Genomic DNA, 19,769 nt, shown 5'->3' with positions numbered 1-19,769 from the left:
ACATCGACAAAAATGTTTAAATTTGATAGTGTCAAGTATCAGAGGTTGGGGAGAAATGGGCTCTTACATACACTGTAGGTGGACAGTACAAATTGATTAAGGCTTTTTACAAGGCAATTTGGCAATATCAAAACTTCTCTTGTGTAGGGGGTTGGGGAGTTAGTGTTTCATGGGGTCACAGTTTCAGTTGGAGAAGATGAGAAAGTTCTGGAGATGGATGGTGGTGGGGACTGCACAACAGTGTGAATGTGCTTGATGCCACTGAACTGTGCACTTAAAACGGTGAATTTTATGTTCTGTCTGTTTCACCTTGTTTGTAAATGAATGTATGAATGAACCTGAATCCCTGTTTTGAAAAGGGGGGTCTGTTATAAAACCATATTGATGATAATATTTCCTGTGCATAAAATCTAACTTGTTACACCTCACATCAAATCTGACTCTTTATCCAGGAAAATACAGAGTTATCAAAGGCATAATCTCTCCTGTTGGCGATGCATATAAGAAGAAAGGACTCATCTCTGCCCACCACCGAGTTATCATGGCAGAACTCGCCACCAAGAATTCAGAATGGGTGGAAGTTGACACCTGGGAAAGTCTTCAGAAGGAATGGGTAGAGACTGCTAAGGTGCTAAGGTATTCATGGTGAAATCAGCTTTGTCAGTTCTTCAGAAATGGGTTAGGGGCTTTTTGCCATGTTCCAGTGCTGCCTGTGTCTGTGAAATACAGATTTGCAAACTGTGACTCGGGTCGGGAGGGCTTCCCACATTCGGTGATTTCTTGGGTGTAGAGCACACAGCCGCAGAGCATGGGGGTACCTTAGACTTTATGCCTTTCATCATGTTCTGAGCTGCTTGCATGCTTGTTACTGTACCTCTGCGAGAGAGAATACAGAGAAAAGCCTGCCTGGCCTGTCTGTGCCCCAGACGAGAAAGGCAAAGTTGTAAGATGTCGTTAATCTTTTTTTTTTTTTTTAAGATTTTATTTATTTATTTGACAGAGCGAGAGAGCACAAGCAGGGGGAACAGTAGAGGGAGAGGGAGAAGCAAGCTCCCCAACGAGCAGGGAGCCCTATGTGGGGCTCGATCCCAGGACCCTGGGATCATGACCTGAGCCGAAGGCAGATGTGTAACCATCTGAGCCACCCAGGTGCCCCTTGTCGTTAATCTTTTAAGTAGAAAAGAGAGAGGCAGGTAATTTAAGCGAGAGAAGCCGTGGTGCTTGGTCATGGATGGCCCTGATTTTACATGCTGCTTCTGTGACCACATATGGGGGTTGTCCCAGATCTCTGTGCTCTCACCTTTGAAACAGTTCCAGGGGAGGATTCAGAAACTAGAGGGAGTGACATCTAATTATTACTAATATTATCTTGGGTATCAGAGAACTTTCTGAAAAACCTTCATGTCTAATGTCTGTTCTTAGAGTTCTGATTCCTTTGGTTCTAAACATATCAGATAGGGTTTCAACAGGAAATAGAGACGATTCTGAGTGTTTCTTGTTTTTGCTTTTTTAAAGGTTTTATTTATTTGTTTATATGAGGGAGAGAGTACGAGTTGGGGGAGGAGCAGAGGGAGAGAGAGAACCCTCAAGCAGACTCCGTGCTGAGCATGGAGGCAGCTGTGGGGCTCGATCCCCCGACCCTGAGATCACAACCTCAGCCAGAATCAGGAGTCGGGCGCTCAACTGACTGAGCCAGGCGCCCCAAAAGCAGAAAGGGATTTAGGTGCTCGTGCGGAAGTGTCAAGGGGCTGGCAGCAGGGAAGTCGGGCCTGTTCCAAGGTCATACCTCCTTAGCTGCAGTCAGTGTTCAGGAAGCTGTTCCTGCCTCTGCCACCGCAAATACTGCTGTTCACCTGTCCCAGTCTCCTAGAGTTGGCGACTAGACAGTGGAATATGGAGTCTGGCCACCAGGCTCATGCCGTAAGAGATGCTTCTCAGGCTCCACAGCCCAGAAAGATGGCCTCTGCCTCCCTTCTTCCTTCCGAGTCTCTCGTGAGTGAATCTCATCCGCAGAATCTCTGTCACATCGAGAACGTGCCGCAAGGACCTCTGGGAAGTGTGTTTAGGGCAGGATTGGACACTGAGCCAGCAGACAGTATGCAGCACTTAAGAAGAGGAGGGACTTTTCAGGCTTGGCAGGGAAGAGTCCGCCCCCTTCACTGGCCAGCAGTTCTCCCATCAAACAGCAGGCTTCTGCATGCCCAGCTTACCCAGCCTTCCCTCTCTGGCTCCACAGCAGTCGTACTGTCCATTCCATATTAACTCAGCTGCTCAAGACGGAAAGGAGTTAGGGGCACAAAGGACCCACAGTTGGCTCCCCCAACTGTAGTTCATGTTTTCTGGGTAACTTCACAGTGGTAAAGTGGTGGGCATCCTGCTGCCAGTCAAGAAGAAAGCTACACACAAGTACTGCCTGTGGTCCCTTCCTTTTAGGCCTCAGGCACTTGTCCCCTCTACGACCTTATCCTTGGCCTTGTGGCTCTCCATTACTAGGTCAAGCCACACTCTTCAGTGGTCAAGAGTATTGGCTCTGGAACCAGACTGCTGGGGTTCAAATACTAGCTCTGCTACTTATAAGCTAAATGGCTTTGGGCAGGGGCGCCTGGGTGGCTCAGTCGGTTGAGCATCTGACTCTTGATCTCGGCTCAGCTCTTGATCTCACAGTCATGAGTTCGAGCCCCACATTGGGCTCTGTGTTCGGTGTGGGGCCTAGTTAAAAAAAAAATGGCCTTGGGCAAATTAGAGTTCACCTCTCTTGATGGGGAGAACAATTCTGATATGATAGTGGGAATAAAAGAGTTGCTTTATAATAACCAAAACATTCACTCAATCAGATTGCTATTGAATGCCTCCTGTGTCCCAAGGAGTCTACCAAAAGCTGGAGTCGCAGCTCCAAGCCTTCACTTCCCTCCGCTATGGGAATAATAATAGCAATAATAATATTTATGGCACAGGGGCGCCTGGGTGGCTCAGTTGGTTAAGCGACTGCCTTTGGCTCAGGTCATGATCCAGGAGTCCCTGGATCGAGTCCCGCATCGGGCTCCCTGCTTGGCAGAGAGTCTGCTTCTCCCTCTGACCCTCCCCCCTCTCATGTGCTCTCTCTCTCTCATTCTGTCTCAAATAAATAAATAAATAAAAATCTTTAAAAAAAAATATTTATGGCACAGGATATTGAAAAGATTTAATCAAATGATCCATGCAAAGGACTTAGTGTAGTGCTTAGCACATAATAAATAACTAATATTCACTCTTGTTATTATGACACACACATAAAGCTTTGAACAGTAATAGCCACCATCTGCTGTGCTCCCAGGATCTCCTTGCTTTCTGTTCCCGACAGCCAGTCCCCAGCACCACTGGCCGGCATCCAGGCTGATCTGGCAGTACTGAATACTGGTCAGCATCCATGCTGACTGGTCAGGCATCAGGGGTTCCTGTGGTTAGATGTTTTTAATATCACACAGCCTTCACTTTGGGTCAGAGGCTCTCGGGCATCTCCAGAGAGACAGTATTTTAATTGAATGTTGTGAGAAGAGAAATGCTCTGTTGCTTTGTTGTCTTATAGACACCATCAGGAGAAACTGGAGGCTGGGAGCTGTGATCACCAGCAGGATTCACCAATGCTGGGAAAGCCCGGACAGAAAAGGAAGTGGGTGGAACAGAGACAAGATTTTAGTCAAAAGAAATTGCTAGAGCCAAAACCAAAAGGTCTGTATGTTTCATCAAGACTTACCGACTAAAGTAGATAAAATTCTAGAGCTGAGCAAGCCCCCGTTTGTATTTTCGTTTCGTACTCGGTATGTGTGAGTGCCTGGAAAATGCCCCTTGTTAGTTTTGTGAAGGGAGGGAGGGAAGGAGAGGAAAAGGCACCTCGAGCTTATTTCTCCTACAGTGATCCTTAACCTTTGTGGTAGCCTAGATCTCTTTTGAGAATCTGATTCTGATCAAAACGATGAACCCTCTAGCCAGAAAAACACATTGTTGTGTTCATTTTGATGCAGGGAATTATTAGCAAAGCAGACCCTGGAGCTGTGTTTTCTTCTTTTTCCCAGATGTGCCAAAGGTAAAGCTGCTGTGTGGGGCAGATTTATTGGAGTCCTTTGCTGTTCCCAATCTGTGGAAGAGTGAGGATATCACCCAAATTGTGGAAGACTACGGGCTCATATGTATTACTCGGGCTGGAAATGATGCCCAGAAATTCATCTACGAATCTGATGCACTGTGGAAACACCGGAACAACATTCACCTGGTAAACGAATGGATCACCAATGACATCTCATCCACAAAGATCCGGCGAGCCCTCAGAAGGGGCCAGAGCATTCGCTACTTGGTACCAGACCTTGTCCAAGAATATATCGAAAAGCATGATTTATATAGCTGTGAGAGTGAGGAGAAGAACGTCGGGGTCATCCTGGCTCCTTTGCAGAGGCAAGTTGCGGACGCTAACTCATAAATCCTACAGAATGGTATTTTGGATTTCCAGCTTGGGAATTTGGAACAGTCTGGGTGTTTGTAACTGGGAAGAGGAATTGTGATCCTGTTTCATAAACTAAAGCTTCTTAAAAGTTTGGTAAAAATCAGAAGTAGATTAAAATCAGGTTTATCGTTTTATTGGAAATTGCTAAGATGAAGGTTTTCAATATAGTCTTTTTTTCTTTCTTTTTTTTTTTTAAAGAATGTACAAATCCTTGAATCTTTAAAATGGGATTAATGGCACTAAAATCAGAAGACATTCAGTTTAACTACAAATACGAAGTCAAAAAGGACATTTTGGCTTGACCACGTAAGAGGAACAAAGTGGGAAAAGCAAGAGTCCATTTAAAATGCTAACTTTAGGGGGCGCCTGGGTGGCTCAGTCGGTTAAGCGGCTGCCTTCAGCTCAGGTCATGATCCCAGGGTCTGGGGATCAAGCCCCACATTGGGCTCCATGCTCAGCGGGAAGCCTGCTTCTCCCTCTCCCTCTCCCCTACTTGTGTTCCCTCTCTCCTGTCTCTCTCTCTGTCAAATAAATAAAATCTTAAATAAATAAATAAATAAATAAATAAATAAATAAATAAATAAATAAAATGCTAACTTTAGGGGTGCCTGGGTGGCTCAGTTGGTTAAGCATCCAACTCTTGGCTTGGGCTCAGGTTGCGATCTCGCAGTCAGTCGTGGGATCGAGCCCCTTATCAGGCTGTGCATTCAGCGTGGAGTCGGCTTCAGATTCTCTCTCCCTCTCCTGCTCACTCTCTTTCTTAAGTAAATAAATAAATTAAATCTTCAAAAAAAAAACCGAATATCCTAACTTTAGCTATAAAGGGAATTAACATTTTGTGCATGCTTGTTTCTAGGCATTCTTCACCAAGGGTGGCCAAGGAAATAAGTCTTAAAATAGTGAACTTATAAAATGCACCACTAATCAGTCATCTTCAGCTGTAAACTTGATGCTAATGGTTCAGTCTCTCTGGCACACATCCGAAGTTGGCCAGTTAAGTTTTGCCAAGACACATATGCCTGGAGCTCCACCTTTGGCCTCAAATGATCAGAAAGGTGCACCTGTGTTTCTGCTGCCCACGGCAGAGGTAGAGAAGCAGTGTGGGTGTTAGTAACTGGGGACAGGAATTGTGAACCTGTTTCATAAACTAAAGCTTAGAAGTTTGGTAAAAACCAATAGTAAATTAAAATCAGGTTACACGTTATGCATGTTCTCTCAGCACAGCCTCTGGTGGCTCTGGCCATCTGCCATCTTGCTGTCTTCAGGAATAACTTCAGGGATGATGTCCTGCTACCTGGAACAGAGAGAACCACAGAGAATGAGGGAACTTATTCAAGGATTTTATTAAATATCAGTGCTCTTAGCCTTTTTTTTTTCTTCCTCTTGGCCTTTCTTAATAGCTTAATAAACCAAAGATGAACAGAGATCCTACAAACATGGGAAATGCCGCAATGGATGAGCTCAGCAGTCCCTCCCGCTCAGAATTTTGGGCACTGACAAATGGCTGGTTGGAAGAACGCTCCATGATCTCAGTCTAAAACTCTCTTGAGCTTCTGAAGAGCCTTGCTGCTTCTGTTCCAGCCCTCTGTGAATCTGCCATTTGTGAATTTAAGCAGAAAAAGGGTCTACGTTCTTACTCTTTTCCCCATGTCCTTTTATATGCACTTTAACCAAAGTAAAACTCCCAAATAATAATTGAGGTCATAGCCTTTTTTTATGTTACAAGCACAAGCTTGTGATACAGTTGGATGCTGATTAAAATTTTGTGAAGGTTTTACCAACTGGTAAAGCAGTAAGACTAGAAATAGCTTTTTATAAAGTAGTTTTATGATTCAGGAAAATAATCCTGTGATAGAAACAGGACTAAAGTTAAATTTCTCATGACAGTACGATAATTTACTTTTTTGCAATTTATATTTCATACCTACACCTAGATGAAGGGCTTATGACTCTGTGGGAGGAAAAAATACTTAAAACTATGCAGTTGTTCAGTCAAATCTGAATACACAGCCTGCAAAGGGACAATGTGAAGGCCAGCCCACGTATCTTCTGCAGCTACTGACTTTCTTACTGAAGCCAGCAGGCCAACTTGACAAAGACCGGGAGGGGTGAAGAGGCTGCCACCAGTGGGCTTCAGTCTCTGCTGACGGAGTGACAGGTTAGAGTCTCAGATCGTAGAGATGAGGGTCATTTCTCCCCCTCCTTAGCTTTTTGGAGTTGAGAGTTGAGGCGGTCCTGAAAAAGAACCATCTAGAAGCAGATGAAGCTACTGAAGGGTGTAACTTTGATTTCTGCTCCTGGAAGACTGCACTTAGCTCATCTGGTGTGTGTACGGACTGCAGAATGCTAGAAATGCTAGAAATTTCTGTTATTTTGTAGAAACTTCTCTTATACCATGGTGCCTTCCTACTTAGAAGTGCCCAACCATGCTCAGCTGTGAGTATATTGACCTCAGGACCCACTGGGTAAAGCATTTGAGGACCTCCCAGGAGACTTGGTAATAGTGAAATGATCCTGTTGTTTCACTATTTATGGATCAATACCTTTGTACACGGAACAAGCTGCTTTGAGCTTTGTCCTAGTACCAAGGATGCTGCTAATGCCACAGCATAATGACATAGTTTTGGGTGACCCCAAGGGCAGAATTTCCTGTTTTGATAATGGAAATTAGAACAATGAACTTCACAGGGGAATAAATATTAATAATTGTGACTTCCATTGAGGAAGAGGAAAATACGCCACTATTTCCTATTATGGCTTTTTCATAATCTGCTTTTGTAATGTGAATTTTGAGTTTAGCAAATGTGTCAAGCTGGTGTTTTGTGTGTTTGATGCTGGTGTTTTTTATGTGTTGTACTCCTTTACCCCTTACATCGTGTAATTTGAGTGCAGCAAATGAACAAAAGTCTTTTACTGGCAGCTTAATTCGGTTGAATGTACAACATCTGGAGAATTTTTTGTTGTTTACCTGTTTAGGGGACAAGTGTGAACAGTAAACCATTTAGATAAAGAGGAATGGGTTCTCCTTGATGATCAGGGTAGAGAGATTGAGCCAGAGGCATGATTTAGGCCCATCTTGCATCAAAGGATGCTCTTTCTTTTTCTGTCATCTTGAGGGTCTCCCCACAGGGTGGAGGGGAGCCGTCGGGGTCAGCATGCCTGGCAGCAGGGGGGCTACTTTTCTTACCCCAAACTCTGATTCACTTCTGTCAGCCCAGAAGTCACCATATCGTGAAATGGGCTCCTTTAGCATTGACTTCTGGGTGCCACAGGACGTCCCTTCCACTGCCATCCTCATACCCGTTCCCACAGGCCTCATGATCTAGAACATTCATCACAGCGTCCACCCACCTGTGAGGCTGTACAGTGTCCATCTCTGAAATCTGTACCTAGCTTACCAGTGGTGCTGTTTGAACTTCAGAATGCCAACACTTCCTGAGCACCTACGGTGTGCTGGGCGGGTGTGAGTCGGAAAGAAACAAGGCACAGTTAGGTGACTGGTATAAATGACACACCCGAGGCTCGAATGAGCAGTTTGTCTTCAGAGCCTGGGCTCTTAACCTCTTTATGCCTCATGTAACATATTACTCTTCAAGGAATGAAGTTGTAGCCAAATCTTGGCGTTTTCATCCACCCCAAGTGGACGAGTACAAATAAGCACACTTGCAACATATGGTAGTCTGACGGGGACATGTGACGTGTTCTGAACGCACAGAAGGACCCAGTGGAGCCTGCCCGGTGTTAGCAGTTCCTTGGAATAAGGGCAGTGAATGCCCAGAGCGGGGAGGTGGTAGGAGCCATGGTTCACTCTTCATCAGCAGAAGCAGGAAGAACGGCACCCAGACGCCCAGGCCAGTACCGCTGTGCCACCGGGCAGCACTGTTCCCTGCAAGACAGAGCAGAAGCAGCTTCTGCCCCAGACGCGGGTTGCCAGCGCCAGGCGTGCCAGCCAGCTGACTGCGGGGGGAGGGCGGGGGGTGGTCACTGACTCCCAGAGTCTCCTTCTGTAGAATAATGCAGTGATCTCTGGGGTCCCTCCAGCTGTGAAATGAGATCAGCCCGATGGAGAGAGTTGGCACCTGTCCCTTCTCCTCCGTGTGACCAGGAAGCATTTCTTGGAACACTATTATTATGTGAAGTGCCAACGGGGAGCACATGAGTACAAGTCGGTCTCTGCTGCCAGGTCGCCTACAGTTAGGTGGCGAGAAAAACAAAGACTACATCTGGAGCATCAGCAAGGGGCTCTCCGGTATCACTGCTGAGGGTTTCCTAAACGTGAGCGCCCTGGGGCCCTGCCGGCCAGGAAATCAGGGTGGAGGGCCCTCCAGGGGGAGCTCCTTACACTGGGAACGATTTGTCATTTGTCCGAAGGCCAAGGAGTCCTATTTCTGTTCTGTTTGGGGGGCTTTTGTTTTTCTAATGCGGGCAACCTTACGCGGGAGGAACAACCTACAAGGAGATACTGAGAAGGCGTGCCATGCCACCGTATGTTACCACAGTTGTACGAAAGGCTCGCAGGAGGGTCTGAGGAGCCGAGGACAGTCAAGGAAGAAAGGTATTTTTTTTAAAAAATCGTTTGCCCTATTCGGTCCTCCCCAAGGTCTCAAGAACAAACCGCTGCAAGGGAAATCAGAATAAGTGAGAGCCCCAGATCTGGACGGCCTCATTGGATCTTTCTCTCTGCGGCACAACACAGAAGAGCAAGGCTGAGGGGCCCAGTGGGCTGTGTTTGGCCCAGCTCCTGGAAGCAAAGTCCCGGCTACCTTCTTCAAGGTACATTCTTGGCATCCAAAGTTTCTCTGGATTAATAGGCTTTAAAATAGTGCAGCTAGAAGTATCACTCCTAGACCTGAGCTTCTGGCCACATTGTTCTCGTTGAAATAGTAGTACTCAGGGCGCCTGGGGGGCTCAGTCGGTTAAGTGTCCGCCTTCGGTTCAGGTCATGATCCTGGAGTCCCGGGATGGAGTCCCGCATCGGGCTCCCTGCTCCGCGGGGAGCCTGCTTCTCCCTCTCCCACTCCCCCTGCTTGTGTTCCTGCTCTCACTGTGTCGCTCTCTGTCAAATAAATAAATAAAATCTTAAAAAAAAATAAAAATAAAAAAAGTAAAAAGCCGTATTTTTAAAATTTCTTGAAGTATTTTTTTTAGATTATTTTTTCTTTTTTCTTTTTTTAATTTAAATTTTAGGTAGTTAACATACAGTGCAGTATTGATTTCAGGAGTAGAATTCATCACTTACATACAACACCCAGTGCTCACCATAACAAATGCCCTCCTTAATACCCATCACTCATCTAGCCCGTCCCCACCCACTTCCCTCCAGCAACCCTCAGTTTGTTCTCTGTAGTTGAGAGTCTCTTACGGCTTGTTTCACTCTCTCCAAAGCTTGCTTTATTTATGAGGGAGAGAGCAGTGCGCATGAGTGGGGGGGGGGGTGCGGCGCAGAAGGATCAAATCCTCAAGCGGACCCCGCCCGAGCTGAGCAGGAAGTCCGACATGGGGCTCAGTCCCACAACCCATGAGATCATGACCTTGAGCCAAAACCAAGAGTCAGAGGCTCAACCAACCGAGCCACTCAGGAGCCCCATAGTAGTATTTTATTTAACATTTGCTAAGTACTCTCAGCAAGTTAAACATGCTCAGAATGGAACCATAATTAGCTCTGCTGCCCTCAAACAGGTTCAAAAAGGCAAATAAGTTACTTGAGACAAGAGTAATTTAATTTAATTTATTTTCTATATCAGGATATTTTCCACTGCAGGTAAACAGGAATTTCAACTCCAGGTGGTATAAACAATAAGGACACTTAACACCCAGAAGCGCAGATGGAGGGCCGATTCAGGGTGCGCAAACAGTGAACCAGTGGTGTCATTGGGGACCCAGGGGCTTTCCATCCCCCTACTCTGCAGCTCACGGCCTCCTGAGTCTGGTGCTCCTTCAGTAGGAGGATGGTCACTGTAGCAGGGCTTCCCTGCTCTTGTTCAAAAGTGGGAGAAAGGCTGGCTCCCTAGGGCTTTGTTAAAATCAAAGAAACATCTTTCCCAGCAGGCCTACCAAACTTATCATATATCCTTGGCTGATTCAAATTCATTGAAACCTGCTTGTCCCTAAAACCCATCACTGTCAAAGGAGGTAGCCCTTCTGTGATTGGCTTAGTCTTAAACTAACCCAGATCTCACTCCTAGACCTGGACCAAGCTCCTTGATGGCAATGCTTCTCTGCCTTAGGGGGTGGAAGGAAGGATGGCAGGAAGTGTCCACAGTGTCCATGCCCTTCTTTGCCCAACCAGTGCCAGACTCCACCAGGTGAGACAAGAGTGGGTCCACTGCCAAGTGCCCCTCATTCATTCCCATCCATTTCTGTCAAGGAGGAGCAGAGTTGGTACACAGGTTTAGGATCTCATCTTGGCTATAATGTTATGATTTACTTTGCCAATATCAAATGGAGAGAAAGAAAGGGCTCAAATTGGCCAAATAAATTTCACCCCTCTTTCCAGAGATAACTTTTGGTCCTAGTCTAGAAAAAAGATCCAAGAATTGTGGAGGAGAAAATTACTCTCTATCCCACGGCCAAGCTCAGTCTATGTCCACTTCCACTGAAATTCAACTCTATCCATACTACATGGCCCTTGCTCAAGCTAGCCAAAAGCCATACCAACCAGCACAGATGCTAAAATTATTATTAGTTGTTTCTGTGACTTTCATTTTCAGGCCAACATTTAGAACAATAAGATTTTAAAGGTAGGAAGTAAGTGTGACTTCCCGTGTCCTGTTCCTTTAGTTTTCTGGAATTTAAATAGGCTCCATGCTCCAGAATCTGGTCAGAGTTCATCGTTCTCTGCCCATTAAATGGCAAAATATAGCTAATCCAGGATTTGATATGAGCCTGTCATATTCCACCAAAGGAATCAATGTCTTATAGTTAGGAGAATCAGCAGTCTCATTCTGGGTGGGCCACTCTCGTTTCTCAGTAAAAATGGCATTTCTCCTTTGGAAAAGGCTGCAGCCATTCGTTCAACAAACATTTATGGAGCACATACCAGGCACCGTGCTAGGCCCTGGAGATGCTGAGGAGGCAAATGAGATGAATGTGGTCTCTGCCCTTAAAATTCTTTTTTTTTTTAAGATTTCATTTATTTATTTGAGAGAGAGAGAGAATGAGAGAAAGCACGAGAGGGAAGACGGTCCGAGGGAGAAGCAGACTCCCCGCCGAGCAGGGAGCCCGATGCGGGACTCGATCCCGGGACTCCAGGATCATGACCTGAGCCGAAGGCAGTCGCTCAACCGACTGAGCCACCCAGGCGCCCTCTGCGCTTAAAATTTTAATGAAAAAGGGAGTCAGTAAACAAACCAAAAAAAGATAATTGTGGATTATGATAATTATAAGGAAGTAACTAGAGATGTGATGCAGAGTAGGGGCACCTGGCTGGCTCAGTCATTAAGCGTCTGCCTTCGGCTCAGGTCGTGATCCCAGGGTCCTGGGATCGAGCCCCGCATCGGGCTCCCTGCTCTGAGGGAGGCCTCCTTCTCCCTCTCCCACTCCCCCTGCTTGTGTTCCCTCTCTCGCTGTGTCTCTCTCTGTCAAATAAATAAAAATCTTAAAAAAAAAAAGAGATGTGATTCAGAGTAAATGGATATTAGAAACGTATCAGAAGACTGTCCTAAAAAGGTGATTCAGAGATTATTGAAGAGAGTCAATTATTTTTTTGTCCACGTTCTAAACCAACTGAAAAATAAAATGAAAAAAGCAACAAATGAATGAAAATAGCATTTAAAAAAATTTTTTTAAAGTAATCTCTACACCCAAGTGGGCTCAAACCCATGACCCTAAGATCAAGAGTCGTATGCTCCACGGACTGAGCCCACAGGCACCCAGAAAATAGCATCTTTACAACTGAGAAAGTCTGATAAACGTTCGAAGTTGAAGCCTGCTGTGAGGCTCAAAGCGGAATTAGGTAACCGTGACAGATTATGTGTTTTCCAAGATGGCTGTTATGAGACCTCCCATCCCACTTGCTCTTCTTACAATGTGACATTGAGAAATGAGGTCCAAGTTCCCTCCCTTTGGACTTGGGTAGGCGTGTGACTCCAGCGGAAATGACGTCATGTGACATCGGAGACTAGGGCATAAAAGACAGTGCGGCATCTTACTGGTTCTCTTGGAATGCTCCTTCTCAAAACCCAACCACCCATGCTGTGAGGGAGCCCAAGCAGCCCATGGACAGGTCCCCCCATGGATAGGAACCTGGCTTCTGGCCCACAGCCCTGGCTGGGCTCCAAGCTAAGACAGCCAGCACTAATTTGCTAACGGTGAGAATGAGGCATTTTGGAAATATCTTCTTCTACCCTGCCAATGTAGGGTCAGGGTACTCCCGCTAATACTACATGGAGCTGGGATGAGCCTTCCCCTGCAAGCCATGCCCAAATTGCAGATTTAAGAGGAAATTAATGATTTTTGTTATTTTTAAGCCATTAAATTGGGGGGAGCAATAATAGCTTATATACTAACTCCCCTAGACTAGACTTTGGAGCAGTCAACCAGAGGGAAAGTTTGGATCTGTAAAACAAACACACTCTCGAGGGGCGCCTGGGTGGCTCAGTCGTTAAGCGTCTGCCTTTGGCTCAGGTCATGGTCCCAGGGTCCTGGGATCGAGCCCCACATTGGGCTCCTTGCTCAGCGGGGAGTCCGGTTCTCCCTCTCCCACTCCGCCTGCTTGTGTTCCCTCTCTCGCTGTGTCTCTCTCTGTCGAATAAATAAATAAAATCTTAAAAAAAAAAAAGAATGGCATGTGACATAGCTTTGGCCAATGGCTGTAAACAGAAATCTAATGACGGGATAATGGCAGGTGGTGCTTTCCCCTTTCCTTCTCACCTGGAACGTGGATGTCCTGGCTGGAAACCCAGCAGCCAGTTCATGATGGCGAGGTAACCAGCAGGCATAAAAGGCCAGGAGAATCACAGCGACGCCACTTCGACCTTGGGGAGTTGCCAAATCATCACCCATCCCGGGACTGCTTGATAGTTAAGAGAAACAAACCTCTACGTGTGTTGAGACCGCCAGAGTTGGGTTTCTTGGCCGGAGACGCTAACTGATGCCATGCGTTTGAATTCCCTCGGTCATTGTTACCATGCAGGCAGAGGGGGAAAGTGTGGCCGGGAACACGGTGTGGGGCGCGCCAGGGTTTAGAGCCCAAGAGGAGGAGGAGGAAGGCGCAGGAAGCAGGGGTGGCCACGCGCGGGGCCGGCCGGAGCCCAGAGGGTTTCCCAGCAGGTGCGTCCAGGCTCGGCTCCGCCCCGCGCTGCTGTCACCTCGCGGGCCCGCCCCGGCCCGCCTCCCCCCACCCCTCCCGGCCCGCAGAAAAGCCGAGGCCCCGCCGCCCGCGGCCGCCGTCGCCCTGCCGCGCCATGCCCGCCGACTTCAGCGGCACCTGGAACCTGCTCAGCAGCGACAACTTCGAGGGCTACATGCTGGCCCTAGGTAGGGCGGGCCTGCCCGGGGCGGCCGTCTCCCCGTACCCCGGCACCCCCGTACCCCCGTCCGTCTCCCGCTCCTCCGTCCGCCCCGTCCATTCTCCGTCCCCCCCCCCCCCTTTCCCCCCCCCCCCCCCCCCCCCCGTCCTTCCATCTCCCCCGTCCCCCTTCGGTTCGCCTCTGCCCCCGTCGGTCTCTACCCGCCCGGTGGCCAAGTCTCCTGTCCCACCGCGGACAACTGAGGCGCCGGCCACCTCGCAGGAGGACTCGGGGGTCCGATCCCCGTCCCGGTCTCTCTGCGGCGGGGCTCTGGGTTTCCCGGAGCCCGGTGGCTCTGCTAGGGAGGTCGCCGGCCCTCGGAGTCCGAGCTCCCGGCTGTGCTGTGGTGCAGGAGGTCCCCGCCACCCCGCCCAGCGACTCTGGTGCCCGCTGGAGTTTGGGAACCGTTTTGGAAATCTTTAGTTTTCTGACTTCCCCGCTCCCCTCCAGGTCTTGAGTGGGGACAGGAAATCCAGACCCCTTGGTGGCCACCCACCCTCGGCCCCAGGGAAGGCAGTGCCTGCCCGGGCGAGGGGCGGGGGGCGACAGTCGTGGGTGCCCGGAGGGGTCGCTTCTTCGCCTGAGAGGGAAGGGGACTTGGTGGCCGCCAGGGGTGTGTAAGGGGTGGCGGGGGTCTGACCCATGTCCTTGCTTCCCAGAGGGCTTGGAGAATGTTTCCCGCCCTTTGATGGTAGAACGCCTCCCTTCCTTACCGGTTCCCAGTTTGTCCTGCTCTTACTGTCATTCTTCAGATGTGGGGCATCAGAGCACCTCGGTGCCAAGCGCTTCCCCTAAGTGATGCCATGGGAGCTAGAGCTGCTGGGAGTATGGGGACCCAGCAGCTGCTCTGGCTTCTCCTTATCTGACACTGGGCCTGTTTCTCCATCTATAAGTTCAGAGGGAGGGAGGGGTCCGATTTTTTTTCTTTTCAAAAAAATTGTGGTAAACTATACATACATAAAATGGGCCATTTAAGCCCTTTGAAATGTACAGTTCTGTGGCTCCAATGTGTTTTTAGGAGTTCTGTGCTTTTGGTAGGCTTCTCTCCTCCCTCCTCACACCAGGTAGGGAAGTCCCGGGCTTCTCAAGCTAACTCTGATTCAGACCACCATAAAACCCCACAGCGGAGGATAGACATACTTTGCTCATCCCATCCTAGGTTCCTGGGCTGGGGCCATGTAAATTAGACGAACAAAAGACAGCTTAACCACCAGAAGTTAGTTGCACATGGGCGGGGAGGGCACCTGGGTGCACTCAGTGTTGCGTGGCTGGAACTTGAGCGAGTCTGTAGGGCATCTTAGCAAAGAGTAGTAACTTTGTCGAGAAGTGACAAGACGGAGACTTTGAGTTTAGTTTCTGGGAAGCGAATTGTGGGGAAGGTAACTAACAAAGGGGCTGGTTGGGAAGGTTTATCATGTAAGTTCTGGGGCCATCTCTAGGCTGCTAAGAGACCAGAGTTGCCTCCCTAACTTCTGCCTGTCCTGGAACAGAGGGGAGAGGGGACAATTTGACAAATTTATGTCCTGCTTTTAGGCAAATGGAGGAGGGCAGAGAGCTTTGCTTCTGTCGGCTTCTTCCCAGGTACCTTCGGTTCAATATAATCAGTATGCCAGAGTGGCATATTTTGGGATGGCATATCCTGCTCACCCTTCAACCTGAATCTCATTTCCTTTCTGTTTCCAATTCTAAGTAGGAATGAATGCTTATGTTTCCCAAAGGTGGTAGGTCCTGATATTTTACTTATCTGCTCACCTCCAAATTAGTGGTGACATGTGACCCTAAGTGCTTTCTTCCCTGATTTATCTGGCTGCGATCTGGCTACTTGTGTGGGGGATAAAGGCTAAATGTCAGGTGATGGCTTCGAATGTTGCCTTGCTGTATACTGTGGTTGTGACAATCTCTGTGGCTTTTAGAGCAAACCTCTGAGACAACAGGGAATGGAGTCAAGAGTCACCATTCCAAGTATGGGAAGACATCCTGTGCTAAGTCCGTCTGGTATCACAAAGCAGGCTTCTGAGGGCGCCTGGGTGGCTCAGTCAATTAAGCATCTGCCTCCAGCTCAGGTCATGATCCCAGGGTCCCGGGATTGAGCCCCGCATCGGGCTCCTTGCTCAGTAGAGAGTCTGCTTCTCCCTCTCCCTCTGTGCTCTCACTCTCTCTCAAATAAAAAATAAAATCTTTCAAAACAAAAACAAAGCAGCCTTCTGAATGTCAGAATTCGTGTTTTTCACATGTGTATAGTACCATCCGTCTCCTGTCCCCACACTGTCTTGCTTTTCGGTATGCTCTGCTATGATCCCTTGTTTGATACCTTTTTTTTCCATGATGTCAGTAGAGGCTTAACAATGATCTGCCACCATATTAGGTCCTAGAGGCTAGCAGAGGCCATTTATTTGTTTACTTGACATATTATTTATCATCCAACTCCCGTCCCAGAGGACTAAGCCATGTAGTACTGAGTCAGCATCCTGCCTCTCAAACCCTATTCTTACTTTTGGTTCAGGTTCCAGAAAGATACTGGATCCCGATAACACATGTAACTCTTACTTGCAATCTGTTTTCCAAAAGAAATGTAAGCATGCTAAGGATTTCTGGAATAGAGAGACTGTTGAGTGTAACGGAGTGTCACACCGGAAACCCAGCTAGCTTAGCCATTGATTGTGGTCATAGAATCAAAGTTACAAAACTTCTGAGTTCCTTTAGTTTCCCTTTTTGTTAAACAAGGTAGTTGGGCCAGATCGGATATTCTAAGGATCTGTTATGGACCAAGAGATCTCTTGTATTTTATATGATAGCTGAAATCAGACTTAAAACCTCTTGCCAGTTCCTCATAAGCTGGGAAGAAAGTGATCTGGCAAACATTATAAAGAACACAGCCTCCAGGGTCAACCCAGTCTCCCCTGAGCAGATTAGGGGCTCAGGACCAGATGAGGGTAGGGTTTTGTTACTCAGAACTAGCAGGAGCTTCTTAGCTTGCAGACTCTGCGCCTCACCCCAGATCCCAGATCTACAGCATCAGAATCTGCATTTAACCAGATTCTCAGGTGATTTAGATGCCAATTAAAATTTAAGAAGTGCTGGGGCTCTCTGATGTGTCAAGTGGTCCTTGGGACAACTGCAGAATGTAACTACAGTTGACCTTGAACACACAGGTTTGAACTAAGTGGGTCTGCTTATATGAGGATTTTTTTTTTATAAATACAGTATAGAATTGTTCATGTATTTTCTCTTATGATTTTCTTAATGACATTTTCTTTTCTCTAGCTTTATTGTAAGAATACAGCATAATACACATACAAAACGTGTATTAACTGTGTTATCGGGAAGGCTTCTGGTCAACAGGAGGCTGTTAATAGTTAAGTTTTGAGGGAGCCAAAAATTATACAAGGATTTTCAACGGAGCACACAAGTGCGGGGCGGCGGGGGGGTGGGCACTCCCTTAACCCTGACCCCAGTGTTGTTCAAGGGTGAACTGTACTGTAAAACCTATTGTCCATGTTTATGTATGTTCTAATGCCAACTTATGCAGAAGTATTTAGACCTTTCCTGAGGACTTTTGCCTCTGCTAATGGCAAATCAATTTATACTAACTCTCCCAAAGAAGATAGCTAAATTAAGCTGGACTATATATATATATATTTCTTGAACAGACTGCAGTTTCACTGTGAATCATCTTGGTGGTCCAGAAAAATCTCAAGACCTTAACTTGAATTCAGGTGCTTCCAGACAGCTAGTAGCCTTAGAAGCAATTAAAAAAAACAAAACAAAACAAAAAATCCTCTTTGGAGGAAGAGAGCAAGATCTTGAATTGTTTCTACAGTTTATATATATGTATATATAAGCTTCTTAAGGAACATGCAAGAGCTACCAAAATAATAAAGAATTGTCATGTCAAGGTCTAGGAGAGAATAAGAATCCAGAGAAGGGAGCCTTGCTCTTCGGATGGCTCCTACCTTCAGGGTGTTTGTGAGACTAAGCTGCAGTTTGGGGAGCAGCATGGGATTGGGGCAGGGGGCAAAAGTGGGAGTCCTGAGTCAGTCAGGGGTAGAGACTCTATAAACACCTTACTCTGGGCTGGGATTCTGAAAAGGTCCGCCTGAGGAGTAAGGGAGACCTGGAAGTAAACAGCTTTTGAACAGACTGTAGTTTCACTGTGAATCATCTTGGTGGTCCAGAAAAATCTCAAGACCTGAACTTGAGTTCAGGTGCTCCCAGACAGCTAGTGGCCTTAAAAGCAATTAAAAAAAAACCCTCTTTGGAGGAAGAGAACGTCATGTCAGCTCTATATGCACACTCCACAGAAACAATGCCCAGGAAATAATCACAGTCAAACAAGTACATATGGAGATAAAAACACATGACAAGAAAATTCTGGAAGGTGTTGGCTCTGTCTGTTGCTGTGACTGTGGTGACGGTATCATGGGTGTTTGCTTAAGTCCAAACACATTAAATTGCACATATTAAATATGTACTGTTTTTTGTACATCAATTATACCTCAGTATAGCTGTTAAAAAATTAAAAGACCCTATTAGCAAGAATCTGAAGAAACAACAACAGAAATAGGGTCTCCAGACACTGGGATTATCTGAAATAGAACAAGAAGCAGTTATGCTGAGCTTAATTATGGCAAAGAACCAGAATCTATACAAAGTAACATAACAGAGTTGAGAAAGAATCAAATAGAAATTCTAGAAATGAAACATAACAAGCAAAGGTAGAAATTTAGCAAGCTCTGTTCTTCAGATTCCCTTCTGTGTCCCAGGTTTTCAGAGATAAGGATGCTCCTAACCTCCGTTGTAGAGAAGGCACCTCTCATATGACGGTTTTAGGACCTGCTTAGAGGTAAGGTCAGAAAGCTCTTCTCCCCCATACCATTCCTCAAATTCTTTCAGCTTGAACTATTCAGTATGCCAAGCTACCATGTTTTGGGGGAGCGTGACCTATGCCCCATCAAGAACAGAGTTTCTGCCTAGGAGGATGAAAAAATTCTGGAATTGGATAATGGTGGTAGCTGGACAACACTGTGGAACTACTTACCACCCTTGAACTGTATGCCTAATAATGGATAAAATGGTAAATTTTATGTTAGGTATATTTTATTGCAAGGAGACTTTAGTAGAAAATCTACAGTAAATCCTGTATTACATTTAAAAAAATTGAAACTCCTTTTAAATGCAGTTGTTTGAATTGATTAATAAGTACATTTTATGAATTAGCCTTCTCTCCTATCTTCACCATGTCTTATTGATGTGGGAAAGAAAGGAAAAAGAAAAATTAAATTTCCTTACTTCCTACAGCCCATTGACAAGTCCTTGAAACAGGCAGAGTAACCTTCCTCTGGGAGCTCAGGTGCCTCGGTGTTGACACTTTGCTAAGGGCAGAAGGCAATCTTAGCCCGACCCCCGGGATCCTGTAAGTCTACTTTAACATATAAAATTCCTTTGGAAACTTCCTTTGTCTCTACCCCCCAAGATACATATTGGCAATCATCCTCCAAGCATATGACCCACCGATATACATCTGAAGAGTTTCATGACTGAGTTTTTACTGAACAGTAATAAAGGACCTTTTCCTAACAATAGCTAGCTCCCCGGGATCCTGGAAACCTTGTTTCCAAAATACCTGGGAGACTTAGGCTATCCCTGACCCCCTCCCAACTTAAAAGTATATAATGGGCCACTCGTCATGACCCCAGTGCAGCTCCTTTTGCCCACGGATCATGTCCCCAAGCTTTAATAAAACTAAAGACATCTCAAGAATTCTTTCTTGGCCATCAGCTTTG

General features: G+C 46.6%; 1 protein-coding gene across 5 annotated transcripts in view; it reads left to right on the top strand.

Moving 5' to 3' along the window:
* LOC112811556 (retinoid-binding protein 7) overlaps window positions 1–19,769 on the top strand; it is a 48,643-nt gene that overhangs the window by 21,468 nt on the left and 7,406 nt on the right. The window contains exons 5-9 of one of the 5 annotated variants that reach the window (XR_012381376.1): window positions 453–636; window positions 3,566–3,708; window positions 4,053–4,428; window positions 5,878–8,752; window positions 9,078–11,637. Coding sequence is in view for 4 of the 5 variants with exons in the window: in XM_025855693.2 (XP_025711478.1) it covers window positions 453–636; window positions 3,566–3,708; window positions 4,053–4,428; window positions 4,676–4,700 (728 nt within the window). In the remaining variant the exon portion in view is untranslated. The other 4 variants (XM_073903374.1, XM_025855693.2, XM_073903373.1 and 1 more) reach the window with 4 other exon arrangements.

The sequence above is a fragment of the Callorhinus ursinus genome, unplaced genomic scaffold, assembly GCF_003265705.2.
Source record: "Callorhinus ursinus isolate GAN/ISIS: 27379988/994484 unplaced genomic scaffold, GSC_fseal_2.0 scaffold18, whole genome shotgun sequence".
Taxonomy (NCBI): domain Eukaryota; kingdom Metazoa; phylum Chordata; class Mammalia; order Carnivora; family Otariidae; genus Callorhinus; species Callorhinus ursinus.
The sequence above is the reverse complement of the archived record's forward strand: the minus strand, read 5'-3'. Positions and strand labels throughout refer to the sequence as shown.